The 17,738-nt window shown below is 40.9% G+C and overlaps 2 protein-coding genes across 4 annotated transcripts; both read right to left on the bottom strand.

Moving 5' to 3' along the window:
- Positions 1-1,927: 1,927 nt before the first annotated feature.
- LOC133149800 (beta-klotho-like) lies at positions 1,928-8,070 on the bottom strand. Its single transcript, XM_061271954.1, has 6 exons — positions 7,233-8,070; positions 5,867-6,380; positions 5,370-5,638; positions 5,042-5,298; positions 3,361-4,286; positions 1,928-2,550 (listed from the first exon to the last, which is right to left on the bottom strand). The coding sequence occupies exons 1-6, from the start codon at positions 7,968-7,970 to the stop codon at positions 2,159-2,161; spliced, it is 3,096 nt and encodes a 1,031-aa protein (XP_061127938.1). The 5' UTR covers positions 7,971-8,070; the 3' UTR covers positions 1,928-2,158.
- A 2,433-nt stretch (positions 8,071-10,503) lies between these two features.
- Positions 10,504-17,363, bottom strand: LOC133149799 (lysosome-associated membrane glycoprotein 2-like). 3 transcript variants are annotated; one of them, XM_061271951.1, is made up of 6 exons: positions 17,036-17,363; positions 16,748-16,968; positions 16,542-16,661; positions 15,884-15,938; positions 15,627-15,797; positions 10,504-11,353 (listed from the first exon to the last, which is right to left on the bottom strand). In XM_061271951.1, exons 1-6 carry the CDS (start codon positions 17,346-17,348, stop codon positions 11,211-11,213), a joined length of 1,023 nt encoding a protein of 340 aa, XP_061127935.1. In that variant the 5' UTR covers positions 17,349-17,363; the 3' UTR covers positions 10,504-11,210. The 3 variants fall into 3 exon arrangements, with proteins under 3 accessions (XP_061127935.1, XP_061127934.1, XP_061127937.1); XM_061271950.1 differs by lacking the exon at positions 10,504-11,353 and adding an exon at positions 11,360-12,209; XM_061271953.1 differs by lacking the exon at positions 10,504-11,353 and adding an exon at positions 12,356-14,975.
- Between the last annotated feature and the right edge of the window lie 375 nt (positions 17,364-17,738).

Here is a 17,738-nt window from a genome sequence, read left to right as displayed (position 1 = left end):
AATAATAAAGTAAATGGAGTAGAATAACATATGTGTGAAGGCCTTCGCCTTCACACAATAATAAAGTAAATGGAGTAGAATAACATATGTGTGAAGGCCTCCGCCTTCACACAATAATAATAATAATAATAATAATAATAATAATAATAATAATAATAATAATAATAATAATAATAATAATAATAATAATAATAATAATAATTTATTTTAAAAGATACAAATCTTCATTCAATGTACAAACAGAATGCAGTACGCCATAGGCAAACCTAAACAGTCAACAACACATGCAAAAGATGTGTCATATAGTCTGACTGGTGGGGAGTTTGTTTGTTTGTTATTGTTTTCCAATATTTTCTGAGTAGTTAATCAAGGTAACCCAAGTATTACAACAACAACAACAACAACAACAACAACAACAACAACAACAACAACAACAACAACAACAACAACACTCATGGCTTATATATGTTCCGTATACTTATGGATTTTTTTTCTTCTTCTTCTTCTTCTTCTTCTTCTTCTTCTTCTTCTTCTTCTTCTTCTTCTTCTTCTTCTTCTTCTTCTTCTTCTTCTTCTTCACATGGAGCACTAAACGGGCAAATACAAATGGGGCCTACGTTTGTTGCAAATAATTCCCCAGTTCAAGCTCATATAGTCCAGTTCACATGGGGCATAGGTGGTTCAGACACAAAATTGCCCATTTGTAATCCGCTTAAGGTTGGAAACCCATATAAAACTATGTGGGTGGGCCAAAACAGGTGTGCCCCTGGTGGACCCCAGGAGTAAAACCAGATGAAACCCATGCCCATATGCCCATGTGAAAACTCACATGGGGCCCAGATGGAAATGTTGGCTGGGAACTAACTATACATACTATCAATGAAAAGAGCTGATTAGTTCCGCCAGGGGGCGACATTATCGCATCTTGATACATATAAACAAACATCTGATACTGTTCAGCGGCACTAGTGGCATAGCTAGCTATCATTTTCAAGGATCAAATGAGTTTGGTGATGTATGGCTTAGTCGGTTCTTTCTTTTCGACAACATCTATACAAACATGCAGTGTGGATCCAGATGTTCTGAAGCCCAGGTACACTTGGCTGGGCTTTCCCAGACCGGGACGACCTGTCAATTCAAGTGCGACTATCTAGCTTGAGGCCTACTGACTGCCTGACAACTAGTACGGCTTATGAGCTAATGGACACGGGGCCACCAGGCATCATATAGGGTACGAAACTAAACTATACCAACATATAACAAAGCTTTAGTGATTTCTAGAGCAACTGACTGACGCCCTAGCGGAGATAAACAGCAGTGATGTCACCAGTGTGCCCCATTGGATTCATAAGCTAAAATCGTGTAGGCCACCGGGCATAAACTCATGTTTCATAGTTATGAAGATTTTATGACTTCAAGTTCATGGTAGCGACCTTGGATGCCATCTGGATGCCATCTTGATCTTTGAATTTTACATTAATTATACTGAAAAAAACAACAGGTTTTGGAAAATAAATAACATTTTGCTATTAGCAAATTCACAAAATAACATTGATCAATGATACTTGATTTGAGTTTTCAAAACTGTCTATGCTAGTATAGCTCAGGAACTGTAATTATATACAGACATACACTCTGATGAAGGCGGAAGATTCCGCCGAAACATGTCAGGTAAATGAACCTAAAACAAATTTGTTTGATATAGAAGAACCAGAGAAGTAATTGAAAAAGAAAAAACAAGATGAACCTAGTACAACTATATACAGACATACACTGGGTAACAAAATATTCACAATATCAAACTTCACATTCAACTTTTGTACATGTACCTTAAAATCAATGTATTCTGAGTTATAAACAGGGGAATACATTTTGAAATAGACATCTTGGGTTTCAGAGCCACCATCCTAGAATTTTGAGTGGCCAGCGGTATTTTTATCTTTATTACAATATGCAGAATATATTTCATTATTTGAACAAACACTTGAAATATATTTAGAATAATTTGCTCTATTAACTGTATGTACACAAATTCAGGAGTTCTCAACTTTTGGGGGTCCAGGTACCCCTGAAAACAGTCAATTGTAAATTTTAAAACACCTACACCAAAATGAGTCTGTCCTGTGTTTAACATTGACAGCAGGCTTCCACGAGCACATCACTGAATCCTTCGTCTTCTCCTGCTCATCATGCTCACTGCACTCCTCCGCCCCTTTATGTACTTTCTTCTGGTGATAACAGTGGAGATGACCAGTGCAATGAAGATGACAGCTGTGATTATGAAGCAGCAGCCAAAGACCGTCAGCGCCTTGTTCTTGGACAGCCACACGCATAAGTTACACACTGGCTGGACCTTAATAGAGCGGCATTTGTGCAACGTGACGTCTTTGGGGAACCCGCTCCGGGTGATGATTTGTCTGTAGAAGTCAACGGAGGCCTTTTCTTTGGATTGTTGGTGGGGTGAGCTGAAAAGACCATACTGAGGTACATGATCATCCTGCAGTTTCCACACATAGAAGCCCCGCAGGTTGACTCCATCCAACTGGCGTGCTGAAGAAACATGAAGAGAAGCAGAGATATTAATTTATCGCCAATTAACCATCGGTTTGTCTTTTAGATGTAAATCTACTCATGTTTGCTAGTGCAGTGTAGGTGAGCAAATGGCCACAAGGGCAAGGTATAAAACCTAATCTAATTCATCGCTCCATTGTTTCTCTGCCCTCCCACTTTTTTTTTATTATCATCTTTATGGTTCCTTGGGAGTTTATAGGAGGCGGCAATATAGTCATAAAATCTATATTGCTTGTCGAGCTTTGCCTGGGCGTCAACATCATTGTAATCCATGCTGATAGTACCTTACACAGGAGTGAAAATGAACATTACTTCTGGCAGAGGAAAACACACTTCATCGAGAAGTGGTTCTCAAACTACTACACGACACCTAAATATAGAAAATACAACTCTACATATGTAAGTATTTAGTTAAACGGATAGTGCAAATAAAAAAGTAATGAAATAAAAAATGTCTATACCCAAATAATTAAAAACAAAACATTTCTAAAAAGGTTTTGAACTTAAAATTTTAAACACAATGCAGGTATACATGAACAGTGATTTTTTTTGCAGACCACTAGAAGGAGCTCGGTGCCATACTTTAAGAATCAATGGGTGAACATAATACTGTATGGCTCTGAGTGATGTATAGTATGTTGACATTTCCCTTTTTTTATGTGATGGTTTTACAGTAACCTTCAACTGTGAGTAGCAAATAAAATGTTTTCTTTGGAGAGAATCAGCATTAAGAAATGCTTAAAAAGTCAACGCGTATTGTACTCATCCTAATAAAAACAAAAGGCTGACCTTTAAGAGCCTCCTGCAGGTAACTTTTTAGATAGTGCTGCCTCATGGTATCCTGTACAGGAGCCTGGTCATCAATCCCACTTGCTGTGATAATGATAGGCCGAGCCCTTCCGTATCGCTCAGTCACCCAGTTCAGGATCTTTCGCAGTCCCCAAGGGACAAGCGCTTGGCCCAGTCTGGAGGAGGGCCAGGTGGGATCAGACAGGATAAGAAAGTCATGGTTGCCAGGGTGGTTCTTCTGTCCATTATTTGGAAAAGGAGAGACCAAGCGTGTGGTGAAATGATTCAACGCAATGAAACTCAATGCACCTTTGAGTTCTTCCCTTTCAGTTTTGGTAAAAGTAGGAAGAGGAGATGTCTGTTGGCTCCGTGGCCAGGCTCTCTCCTTCAAGTAAGCCTTTATTTCTAGTGGGTAGTCCTCTTTGCCCTGCTTCTCCTCATCTCCAGTCCCCAGCAACGGGTCCAGAAAGTAAGCAAGTTCAAAAAGAAGGAATCTCTTCACTGCCGCTCCATGTGACTGTAGGAGGAAGGGGTTTGCGGGCTCAGCCCAGTCAGCGTGAAGCGCCAGTGACACCATAGCTCCCTGCTGACGAGAGTACTTTAGCTCATGGAGCCGCCAGGCTTTCGCGTGAGCCAGAAGGAGGTTATGGGCAGCCTGGTGTCGCTCATTCGCATTGGAATAAATATCTGTGAGTCTGTTAGGCTCATTCACTGTGATCCAGTAACGGACCCAGGAACCCAGCTCCCGGTAGCACAGTGATGCATATTCTTGAAAGGCCTCCACTGTGCTGTAGTTGAGCCAACCCCCAGAGGCGTGCAGGGCACCGGGCAAGCCCAGATGTGGAGCTTTGTGGGTCGGGTAATAGAGGATAACCAAAGCCTCCAGGTCCAGTTTCTTCAGCTCGGTGAGGACGCAGCGATAGTACCTTTTAAACAGTGTTAAAATAAAGAGCAGGTTAATTTCGATTTGGCTTGAAAGAACAACATAGAACAAGGAACAACAAAGAACTTTCTACTCACAAAAAGCGAGAGATCTTTGTTCAACGTTTGGGTGAAACTTCTGGATGAACTATACACTTTTCAGCTACACCTAATTTGACCTCTAAGATTTAGTACACACATGTCCAATTGTTGAATTGTTTAATACTTTTTAAACAAATTGCTGCTCACTAAGAAGAAGCTGAACAGCAAAATTCATAAAGGTTACAGTGCAAGCTCTAGTCTGAACCAACAGATTCCAGATTTAACAGACAGAAAATAGAGTGCAGTTCTCTAAAAAGCCCCTTCAAACAATGGTTGTCAAAGTCTGCCAGTTCCAGAAGAGGTTGTTTTTTTTACTGGTGCTTGATTATGTTTTTGTTGTCACAGATATAATAGAGAGCACGCTTACGTGGTGCCTATACAGCAGTCAATGGAAATGCATGGACATGCATGGCAACCATGTTAGCAGGTGCAATGGTTTCATTACATGTAATTGAAAGCATTAACATCAACTTGCAGGTATCCAGCGGAAAAGGAGCATGTCATGCCTACCTATTCATATCTTTGGTTATTGTTTAGTAGAGCATGTAAACGCAACAAAAAAAGTCAAAGCACCCATGATTTGCACCACTGGTCTCAGATTGGTGATGTGGGTTATGGTTTTAAAATGAGTATTTTCAAATAGGGAGGTTTTTTTTACCTTAGTGCTTCCACATTAACACTAGAAAGGTCTCCATGTGGTAGAATCAGAGACCAGTTTAGAGCAAAGCGGTAGTGTGTTGCCCCAGTAGATACAAACAGGTAGAGATGACTGCGGATGGCCAGATAGTCTGTGCACTGGGAACGATTAGTATGAAGCTTTACTCCTGGGATTGCACGGAATGATCCATCGCCTGTCCAGTTCCAGCTGTACACATTGGGATCTTTGAATTGGGGGGAGAAGGGGTAAAAGCGGGCCTAACAAAGGAGAGAGAGAGAAAAATGGATGGTTGCATTTGTTTAGATCCATTTTGCCTGAATGCATTTACCTGCAAGGTGGAGTCAGCAATACCCCAGTGAAAATCACAGGGGAAACTGCCTTCAACTTCTCTGGAGGGTTCCACTTGGGGGAATCCATTGTCAGCAATAACCCGCCTGTAGTACTGAGCACTGGTTTTGGGCGTCTTGGTTCGATTAGGATGAGTGAAGTCAACATAGAAAAGGCCCCGGCGGACTGAGTAGTTGTAGTTCCATTCAAAGCTGTCTACCAGTGACCACGCAGTGTAGCCTAGCAACCGAACCCTATCCAACCGGCCAGCTGGAACACAAAACATAGCACTACTACTACTAATAATAATAATAACAATAATAATGATAATATTGATAACATTAATAATGATAATAATAAATAGGTTTATATTGAGCTTTTGTTGATATTCAGATACAATGACATTTTTACAATTAAAACAGTAAAATCTATTTTCATAACACCTTTATGAAATGAGATAATTTTGTTTCAATCATATATAGTATTTCAACACTGTACCTTGTAATACATGGTTGATAAATCTCTTCATCAAGTAAATGGCCACTGTGTCCTCTCTTCCCACACTAGCTTCAGAGAACCATCCACCCTCAGCCACCAGAACTTGCAAGTCCCCGTACTCCAGCTTTATCCAACCCAGAACGCGCCTAAGATCTGGTGACACAACCTGGCCAAAGTGGGGCAGGGTGCGGCCCAGACGGAGGTTGTTTGGCCCGAAGGACAGGGCAAAAAAGTCGGCTGTGTTGTTCACCCACAGCTTCTCCTTGGTAGTGAATGTGGGCAGGAGGCCCCTGTGCTTGTTTTTCAAAGAAGGCGGGTAATCTCCATCACCTAAAATGGGATTGGCGAACCAACCAAGAACAGCATCCATTGACTGTTGACAAAGATCGACACCGGTGGCTACGGGTTGGCCTTTTTGAGGTTCAACCCAGTGGGAGCCCAAAACAATGGACAGTTTACCCTTCTGCTCTGGGCGGTAGTGGGTATCGTAGATGTGCCAGGCTTTGGCGTGTGCCTGGTAATCCCAGAAAAAAACAACATTACTAATTCATCAATCATTTTCAGTAGTAAGAAGTGATGAAGTACAAAAACCGTAGTGCCCCGGGATATGAGATTATTTCGTTCCGTCACAACACTAAAACACTTACACTTCAAATCATCTTTGACCATTGAAATTAAGGGAGTGTGGAAAATAGGTCAGAGTCCCTGTTAGCTAGAAAAAGGAAACTATTTTCCACAGGAGAAAAGTCATTAGTCCATTCCAGCATCTCTTTCACCCCTCCCAAAAAAAAAAGACAAAACGCGCACAATTCATCTCACTAAGGATGTTTACTTTACCATAGAAGGGCAATTAGTTTCTTTTATTAAGTGTGAAATGCTCCAAAACTTTTTGACATTTCTTTTTGCACTCTTTCCTCCTGGCTTTTGTGTGGAAAATGTGTTACTGTAAAATAGTGAACAATTGCTGATGCACTGAATCTGCAAAAAGATAACCGTGAGATATTGAGGGACGGCTGTATGAGCGGAGCAACAGACATGGTAATCATACACTTGACCTAACACTATAATGATCTCGTTCTCATATGAGTGTCAACACACACCATCTGTCCAGCGCTTTAAATGACAAAAACATGAGTGATTATCATCGAGGCATATCTCCATGACTTCCTGTCACACACTGTACGGACATGGCGGACTTTAGACCTCCATATCTCATAAAATGATCTGTTTATTGACCAAAAAAATATATGACAAATAAATAGACGTCAACAAGTTGGTGCTTTTTTTTTTTACTGACTAATTAAGGGAACAAAAGATGAAAATAACTCATTTGCAGCAAAGTACACATGATGAAAGACTTACTTACCCTGATCAAATTGTGGGCCACAATAAAAGAGGCAGCAAGTCCTCCAGTTTCTCCAGGGGCATGCAGCCCCACGCCGTACCCCTGCACAGCTACCAAGTACGGGTTATGCATCGTAAGCCAGTACCTGACACGATCCCCAAATGTCCGGAAGCAAAAGGCAGCATAGTTCCCAAACAATTCAATAAGTGTGTCATTTTTCCATCCTCCATACGCCTCCTGCAGGACCAGCGGCAGATCCCAATGATGGATGGTGACAATGGGCTCAATTTTCTTTTCCACCAGCCTGTTTATGAGACGGTTGTAGTGCTCCACAGCAGGTTGACAGGGAGGACCTGTTGCATTCCCATCAGGGAACAGTCTGGGCCACGAGAGGGAGAAAGAGTACGATGTCACCCCCAGATACTCAAGTGCCTGCACATCATCTTCCCAGTGGACATAGCTGTCACTGGCCACATTGTCCGTCTTGGATTGGGTGAAATGGTCCCAGATGGATTCCCCCTTTCCATCCTTGTCCCATGATCCTTCGGTCTGGAAAGCGGATGTCCCAGACCCCCAGAGGAACCCTGCGGGGAACGTATCATGAAGAAATGATTGTTCTAGACTGATTGCGACCGGCTTGGGCATTTGCCACATCTGTCTGCCATCGCCAATAGAGCCAGTCGCTCGGTGCCAAGTGTTCACCAACCACAAGGACAGTAAGAGGCGCTGAATTATGAGATGGGGTGAAAAGTCCAGCATGCTGAAGGAGTCTATCTTGTTCCAGAAAATCCCATGATGGTCTGCGTAGTCTGAGTAGGAAATATTGTTCTTTTTTAAGACAGCAGATCCATGTTGGAGGAGAAACACCCACAGTCCAGATATTGCAATATGTGAAGCGGTGTGAGCCTTGTAAACCTGGTAAGACTTTCCTACCGTCTCTCTCTGTGCACTTGTCCTACCACTCAGCCCCGCCCTCCCACCTCATGTTAACACATACAAAGGTTGACTGATAATCAGCCACCTTGCTTGCGTCACTCCGAGGTGTGTTTACATCTCACCTATCAATCCCCGCTAAAAAATGTATATAAGGGCAGATCATTACTTTGAGGTACAGTACATCATTTAATAACAGCGATGAGCTTAATTCGTTCGTGACCATGCTCGTAACACTCCCATCATCTTTTCCCATTGAAATGAGTAAAATCCTCCCATTAACTCCCATCCCCCAAAACACACATTTTGTTTGTAATACTGTAGGTTTTAAATGGGAAACAGTAGGCTATGTTCGATAACAATATAGCAATGACCTAATCAAACATAATGTAATCCACATCAATAATTTTTTTGCAACATTTTTGAAGATTTAATCCAATGGATATTGTGCAAAATTGCAGAAATGGCGGAATCTGTAAAAACAAATTATTTAAGTGTGCAATGTGTGAAACTCATTCCAAATATTTTTGAGAGGCTGGAAGATATTTATGGCATTTTCATTCATTTAAATGAGGAAAGATAATTTGAAATAGAATGGATTTGAGTTACAAGCATGTTCACGGAACAAATTAAACTTTCTCAGGGCATCACTGTATGCTGTGAAGGGGGGTTTGTGGCATTGTCTATATCTTTTCTGTACTGTTCGAGGATCTCCAAAATGTCTTGAGTCAAATTGCAAATATGAGCTTCAATCAATTGACATTAGTTGTGATGCCTTCAGGGACATTTATTAAGGAAGGGAAGGAGCATAAATACAATTTACACGTTGACTAGATGAAAAACTATATTTCTTCTGACAATCTTATGACCAAAAGGCACTGAAAACCCCTTGCAGTGTTCTCTCTAAATTCAATAAAAGCATGACGGGTGACAACAAGGTTACCGGCTCATATAACTTTATTTAATTTTGTTCTATTTTTCAGTCAGTAACCCAGGCTCAATTTGCTGGAAAGTGCGTATGTGTTTTAATGCCCATCTGTCTATGTGTCACTGTCTTTAATTAGGCCTTCAGGTCAGGGCAGCGTTGTCATTAAGGCAGTGTGTGTAGGTGTAGAGAGCAAACAGTGGAGTTGCTCGGGAAACACTGTGCCATGAGGCAAGAAGCAGATTCACTGAGTTGGACAGCTGCTATTATTATACATATTTATATCGATAACTATATTTATAACTATATAAACACATACATACTACATATGTACTAAAATACTAAATTCTGATTGAATTTTTTTATATCTAGTATCTACCTATCTACCTACCTATCTATCTATCTTCCATATCTATTAAAATTCAATAAATGAGTATTTTCAGTACTTTGCAACCTTTAAGTAGAAGATATCTGGAAATACTGCTGTGCATAATCTGGAATTTGTACTTTAATTTAAAAAAACAACAACTTTTGATTTTGATGAAACTATATGGTTGATTGATAGTAATACTGTTATCAATATAGTTTGTTTGAAAACATTAAAATTATTCTCTAATAGTTGATATTTTTAAATTTGAAAAAGTTTAGAACTGCAATGCAAGATACTGAGAGGTGTTTCCAACGCTTCCCCTCTTTTCTGGCAGCTACTGCCATCCTGTGCCAATAAGTGGTAGTGCTTATGCATGCACCAAATTAAAGAAGCAATATTTATAGTTAATATTTAGAGCACTGTATATATACTGGCGGCATGGTGAACACTTGTTAACACATCCGCCTCACAGTTCTGAGGATGCGGGTTCGATTCTTTCCTGTGTGGAATTTGCATGTTCTCGCCGTGCTTGCGTGGGTTTCCTCCCACATCCCGTAACCATGGATGGTAGGACAAATCACTCCAAATTGCCCGTCAATGTGAGAGTTTGTCTCTGTGTGCTCTGCGATTAGTTCTGGGTATCCTTCGCCTACTGCCCGAAGTCAGCTGGGATACGCTTCAGCACACCCACCATCCTCGTTGTGAGGACAAGCAGCTCAGAAGATGGATGGATGTAAATAAACTAGCAAATCCGTTTTTCATGAAGTTACCAAAATACAAATTATTTCATTGATATTTGTTTCATATAATTCATGTTTTTAATAGTGTGGGAACTGGAAGTATTGTCTCCGTATCTTAACCCTTATAGTGTTTCGGTCCATATTTTCAACTTTCAAGCCCTAAAATATTCCTTTATTTGTCCTTAATTATTCTTCTCCATTTCATGTATTTTGAGGAGGTTGGATAACAGCTTATCAACTGAGCAGTCTGGCAATCTTTCATTTTCAATCACATGATCTCAGGCCACAAAAGAAAAAAAAAAAACATACAACAGTACTACAAAGCAAGAAACAAAGTTTCATTTATTTAATACGTCCCCCTAGCTCCACCACACACACTTGTTAAGACAAGGTCATAATCATCATCACATAACTTTGTTGTCAAGCAAAGCAACTGAATGGTGGCTAACGGAAAGGCACAAAACTGTGTGGTGGAAGGTTCGTGATCAACTACATTGCAATGCAGTGTCTGTAATTGAAGAATAGATGCATTAAATTAAGAAAATATTTATGTTGAGATTTAAGCACAAAATAAGTATTCATTCTTTGTCACATCTTTTGTTCAAAATGTGATTGCAGGGCTGGTAAAATGTTTAGTCTGCCTTCTCTTTCAAGAGTTCATTTTAATTTGGTGTGCATTTAGAAAAAAATAATTATCTGGCATACAAGTCATGGGGCTATAGTTTGCTTGTACATTCAAGTCATTCGACAGCGAAAATGATTTCATTCTGGACAAGCGATTAATCATTCACGTGTATAATATTGAAAGGGCAGAGAGGGTACTGACCCTCTCAGTTTGGGAGTGGAAGTAGACATGCAGTCTTGAGTCAAACAAAGCATTTTGAAATGGTTTGGCTGTGTCAGTCATTGGCAAAGGAGGAAGAGACAACCAGTGTGGAGGTAGCTGGGATACACAAGGGCTAAAGCTAAATGTTACTTTTGAAGGGGAAGGCTAGAAAAAGAACTTTGGGGATTGATTGAGGGGGTGAGCTTTACACAGACTGGTAGCCAGTACGACTCTTCCTCCGGCCAATCAGGTAAGAGAGAAGGACAAGGACGATTAGGAAGCTGAGGGCCACGCCCACCGCGATAGGCACCAAAAAGCTCAAATCAGAGTCCAGGAAGCACTCCTCGGCTAAGTGGCATACAAGGAAGCACAGACACACACACACACACACAAGAGAGAGTAAGGTTAGCACTGGTGATTAATTGGGGGGGGGAAAGCTTTGTGGGAAAGAAAAAGAGAAAAGTAGGAATGATAAAAAATCCTCAGCATGGTTAGAAGTTTCACACAGTAGAACCTGACCAAATTTCCACAAAGAATCGACAATGTGATAAGTGAAAATCAAGACCATAAAAATGGCATCATTCTGTACACACATGCATGAGTGGACTTATTTGACATGTTTGGGAATGTTTTCCCAATGAAGTGCCTAAATTTTCACGAGCGAAGGCGTATTTATGACAATTGTGACTAAGATATAGTCCTTCGCTAGTTTCTTTTTGTTTTTATAGACAAGATAAATCGGTCAAATTTCAGGAGCAATCAAATTAATTTATGGAATCAAGGGGACGACAAATATTCCCTCAATAACAAAGCCACAAAATGACTGTTCTATGACAAGATTCAACACAAAAATCTGCTAATGTAGTTGGTTTTGTTCGCCACAAGTGGTATAATTCCCCTAATGTCAAATGGTCCTTTAGCAAGAAGGAAAAGTGCGTTTTAAGAAAAGCTTGCACCAAACAGTGGTGCTAATTCAGGCGCGGAGGTACGCGGGTGATTCTCTTGATTACAAAACACCCACCTCCCTCTCAATCATAATTAAAAAAAAGAAAAAGACGATTCTAGAAGGACTCGTAACCACTGGCCATGTTTCTCTTTCTTCCGATGAAGTAGGCCAGCAGAACAATAAGAATGAGAACAAGCAGGGCAACACCAACAGCTATGGGAACAATGAAGCTCTCCGAGTCAGTCTGGCATTCCTCAGCTAGATGAAAGTGAAGAGAGAAGAGGTTAATGTCTTCATAGAATAGTGGGGATTAAGGGAGTGAAGAATGGGTTAGTATAAAAAGGTGGGGTCTCTGGTACCCCCACCCCCCCACCCCCTCCCAAAAAACATTTACTCAGAAGGGCTAGAACAGCAGCACACTTTTATTTCCATAAACCTCCAGAATACTAAAACGATCAAGTTTGACACTGCATAACTCAGGATGTGAGCGCAAAACAAAGACAGTTATACAGACAGATTCCCTTTTGATGAACTTGCGAGATGGTGGGGAGAAAAAATAAACCTGATGTCGGCTTAAGTCATGGAAGCCAATGCTTGCACTGAGCAAGGCACTATTCTCTATGGCATAAAGCTGAGAGTAACAACACTGCAACTGTTTAAACACTCACACACAACCCTGGGAGAAGCAAAGTTACGGTGCAAATTAAACAAAACAAAAAACAAACAAACAATTGCTCCTTTAGTCGGAACATACAAAGCCGTATTTGGGCCATGCTGAAAAGATTTAAATCCAATTAGAATATAGTTAACGAATTACGGCGAAATCTGTAACTATTTATAATATACGTGTGTGTGTGTGGGGGGGGGGGGGTAGTAGTATCACTATGAGGGGGAAACTGCAATTTAACAACAAATGGCAAAAAGACGTAATACTAGGAGACAGCAATGAATGAGTGTTCGTGATACTATGAGGAGAAGTTTTAGCTTTGACCCAAAGTTAACTTAAGATGAAAGTTGGAATAAGAGTGAATAATTTTTGAGAAGTCATAATTCTCTGAGGAGAAACATGTAATTATATGAACATTAAGTTATAATGCAGGGGCAAAAGTAATGTGATACCACAAACTAATGAAAATAATTGCGATCTGACCCCCCCCAAAAAATGATGTTTGTTTTCCATACTATACGGCTTAAGGCTTTATGACTTTTAAAATATGGACTATTAAAACTTTCTCAAAATATTTTAACTTTTTGTTCAACCGGAACCCAACTTTTCAGTTGTAGTCATCACTTTACGACTCTGCTTTAAAAAAAAAAACTGTCACTGTTACAGCTTTTTTGGCGACTTTATTCTTGTATTTTCTTTTCAGCAAGGCCCTAATTCTCCTCCGCATAAATGAGTCACACTACACTGGCTTGTTATCGTCACAATAGAAAAAGAACTAAAACACAGTACTGTTATCCTGAGGCTCTGAGCTGGCTGCGGTGCAAGTTGGGGGAAAAACTAAACATCACACAAAGTCAAGGTGAGGGTGGCGCTGAGCACCTTTCACACCATTATGGCCCAACAAGGCGGCCATGGAAAGCTTCTGTCTATCTGTACCTCCTGCTCAGATTATTCCGAGACCACCAATAACACATGACTGTGTTACACATTCATTTTGGGGCCCCTGCAGCCTTCAGAGCCTGGATCACAATACATAATAATCAGGTAACGATTTCCAAACACAAATAGACGTAAAAGAGCATTTTAGTGCATTCAAACATCCTCAAATGAAACAATACCATCCCTTTTCACCTAATGTCACAAACAATTACGGCAGAAAAGACTCTTTCGATTGATTTCTCTGACTCGTGCCAAGTGTGACAAACCCTTTGAGCAGAAAACGCTTGACACATTCTAACCTCTTTCTTGGTCTGAGAATATAAAGGTCTCTCACAATTGTGTAATCTAATGTTTTTTCCCGCTCTGCGGGGGCAAACATTGGCTAAAGCTTCTTTTCTATGCGATCCAAGTGGAGCGCGCCTTCACTAAACTAACTTCATTTTCTGCACTTAGGTGAAGGGTTTGCATCTGACTCCTGAGAAAATATTCTGCATCAATGAAATAAATCAAAGTAGGGGTGGGGAACCTTTCTGAAATTAATTACTTATGATTTGAAGCTTTTTTTCTCCAACAGTTCCTCTGAGGATTTGTTTGTGGAATTTCATGGCAGGCAATATACAGACCACATGGCATAGGTTCCCCACCCCTGGATGATTGGAATGAAAAATACAAATGAAAATAAATCAAAGTAAAAGTAAGAAATGTGCAAGCGATGAAATCAAGAAAACATGGAGTGTCGGCAGAGCAAATGCAAAATTGTCACGGTGAGCTGAATATAGTCCCGCAGCATTGCTAAATTGCATTACACAGGTGCATCTCAATAAAGTTCAATATTGGGGAAAACCTTTTCAGAATGTCACCCCCAAATTGACCAAAGGAAACAAAATGACTTCTAATATAGAAATTGAAAAGGCAGTGGAAGGCTATTTTTATTGATTTTATATAATATACATAGAGTTGTATGTTTTGTATTGAACGGGGCTAAACAACTTTGCATTTGCTCATTCACAAAAACAAAAAAATGGAAAACAGAAAAACAAAACACAGGGAACAGACAAGTTTGGTCCTTGAAGAAAAACTACCACATTATTGTCTCAGCAAACTCTCAGAAATGCTCAGTGTGCATGTTTAACCCTCAAAACAACTTTGCACATTTCTGATTTCAATGAAAAGGGTTTGAATTGTCAAGAGCCAATCAAGTTTGTTGCACATGAATACAAGGACCAGGCTTGGGGGGACCCTCTGTCATATTTTGTGACTGATTTGCAAAGTGGCTTCTCAAAGCGTCTGATATCCAACATAGGTCTTTCTCCGACCAATCACGTATGCGATCACTACAATGAGAATCAAGCCAGCCAGAGCAGCGCCGACAATGATTGGGATTAAGATGCTGGTGTCGTCCAATGGACACTCATGGGCTGCAGATGAAAAGAAAGGCAGTCAACCACACATTTCTGCCCTGTTTCTACTTAACTCATCATGCTCTCTACAAGCTATAAATGCTTTCCCAAGAAGCAGAAGGTACAATTTTTGTTTTGATCCTCATTTCTGCTTGTATCGTTAATGAAAGTGAACAGACTTCCCCTTGGTCACAGAACACCAAGGCTGGAATTACATTGCAACGATCAAGTAACAATTCCAATTTTTGCCCCCAAGTGACAGCCGCAATGTGTCATGGCACTATAATGGAGGAGGAGGCGGAGGTGTCTTGAGATGGTCTTTTGGGTTATCTTTAGTGTGAATATCTGGATCTATGCTTACTCTAGCTCTTTGTATATGTTCACTTTTTTTTTTCTTTAAGCTTGACTGTTCAATATATGGCGTAAAGTGGATCGGCTACTGCTGCTGTTTTTGTTTTCACTTCACGCAAGCAGCAATGTGTCAAAAAAGGTTGTTCGAAAAAAGAATTTTCTCACTAAAAAACAAAACAAAAAACAAACCCATACATTTAGAAGTGGTTATGTTTTCTAGCAGAATGGGGAGCTTCTCATGTTAAAGATTAACGGCAGACTTGAACAATAATCAACTTGTAAATGCTGCTTTAACGAGTGTTAGGTGAGAGAGAGTACCTGTACTGAAGACACCCTTCTTCACAGCAAAAGGCTGCACTTGTAGGTTGAAGGTGAAGATGGTGAGCTTGGTGGTGATGGTGTAGTTCTGCTCCTTGTTGCACATGTACGAGCTGCCCACCGCTGCTTCCCACAGACTCAAGCTACTGTTTGCCTCAGAGAAAACCACACCTTAAAGCAGACAACACGATATTAACCTCCTCCTGCTTGGAGAATGTGTTCAATGCGTTTGAGGAAAACAAAACGACTTGGCTTACCAGAACTCAGGTTAGCGGTGACATTCACAGCCTGTAGGTGGAATTTTCTGGTGTCCTGTCAGAAAAAAATAGTCGGATCAAAGACAAGAACGCACATATACCCCATAAAAATACATCCTACTGACACAGAGTGCTCAGACACTCCATTAGGTACACCAACACTAATAACTAAAACCAGAGCTGAAGATGCATTTAGAGAATAACATCATCAATAACATGAAAACGAATAAACTACAATTATCAAAAATTAAAAGTCTTTACAAAAATCTTTTTGGACTCAAACATTGAAATACAAACCCAATGGAAATCGCCTTATTACAGCAAGACCACGTTCGCCGAACAATAAAACAGAGTAAAAAAAAACAGAACTACTACACGTGTACATAAGAAACGGTATTTGAAATGAAACTATATATTTTTTTTATCTCTGTAACGGACACCGTCCATAAACTGTAACTTGTAATGTCGAGTTGTTAAATTACCTGAAAACATTGCACACGTTCATGATTGTAAAGTAATTCCAAAGGTCGTTCTTAATTTCCATGTTAAAAATAGTCCATAAGGCTCTTTTGCTTTACAGCTTTAGTCCGTTGCTTCCTTGTGAATCTAGGATGCCTCAAAGAGGCACAAAACCAGACAATGCCGCAAGAGAACTTACATTGGTGAAAGTGAGCATGATAGTCAAGGTGTTAGATACCAACACCAGCTCACTAGTGTTGACGCCACACGATCCAGACGCGGTGGTCCCGTTGGGATCCAAGTTCATCTCTTGATACTTCTAAAGCAGAAAGGACAAAAAGAAAATCAGAGTGGCTACATTCTATCTCAAAAATTAAGTGTTGGGGGGGGGGGGGGCTCACACACCTCGCCGAGCTCAACGCCAATCCGCAAGGCGAAGTTTGCCATCAGACACGCTGTGCTGTTCTCATCAGGTTTGATGTTGAACCTCCCAGTGGTGGGTGTGGGGAGGGTTGGGGCAGGGGTTGTTGGCGGAGTGGGCATACTGGTGGTGGTGTTCGTCACTGGAGCCACTGTGGTGGGAGAGGCAGTGGGTGTGGTGGGCAGGTCGGCCGAACAGGTGGTCACTGCGAAGAGAGGGAGGTGCAGTCCGTAAGAGGATGTCTTTTGACATTAGGTTGAGCCCACCCTTACGGTTTTTGCTTTGTGTGCCGTTGCTGATGAACGCCTGGATGAGCACGTTCCACAGGGTCTGGTTGACTGAGTCGGACCTGATGGTCTCTTCACTCATGCAGGAGTAGCAGGTGTCCATGCTTACGTCGGTGATTTGAGGCCTTACATCCACAGAGAGGGTGTCTGAAGGCAGAAGGAGGAGATGTATGATGAAAAATCGACTTTTTAATTGCTTGCATACAAACAAAAGGGGAGCCTCGGTTGACAAAGAGTCTACGGTCACAGAGTATCCCCAATATGTGCAAACAGTAAGCCGGAACGTGTCGCAGTCCATCACTACGAGCCATTTTCTCTGGGAGATTTGGTCTGTCAGGTGGACAGGGCCAAGGGCCACCTGTAGTGGCCAGGTGAAGCCTTATGCAGCCATGAGGCTTTTGTTCCAGTTGTTTTATTTAAATCTCTGAAGTTTCATGTGCACCCAAAAACATTTCTGTCATTTAAACCATTTGTCATAGCCTTTTCGCCATCTTGTTGCAAGTGTCCACAAGGAAATAATAACCATCATTATCTTTCACGTGGTTCATTCATCTAATCTGATTAGGATTACATGACACCCATCCATTTTCTATTTGATATACGTGGGTCTACTGCAGCCCAGTTATGTTTGGGCAAGGGTCGTCAGTAAACCCATCCATCATGCGTGTTTCTAGATGTGTGAAGACAC

This window comes from Syngnathus typhle, unplaced genomic scaffold (assembly GCF_033458585.1).
Source record: "Syngnathus typhle isolate RoL2023-S1 ecotype Sweden unplaced genomic scaffold, RoL_Styp_1.0 HiC_scaffold_486, whole genome shotgun sequence".
Classification (NCBI taxonomy): Eukaryota; Metazoa; Chordata; class Actinopteri; order Syngnathiformes; family Syngnathidae; genus Syngnathus; species Syngnathus typhle.
The sequence above is the reverse complement of the archived record's forward strand: the minus strand, read 5'-3'. Positions and strand labels throughout refer to the sequence as shown.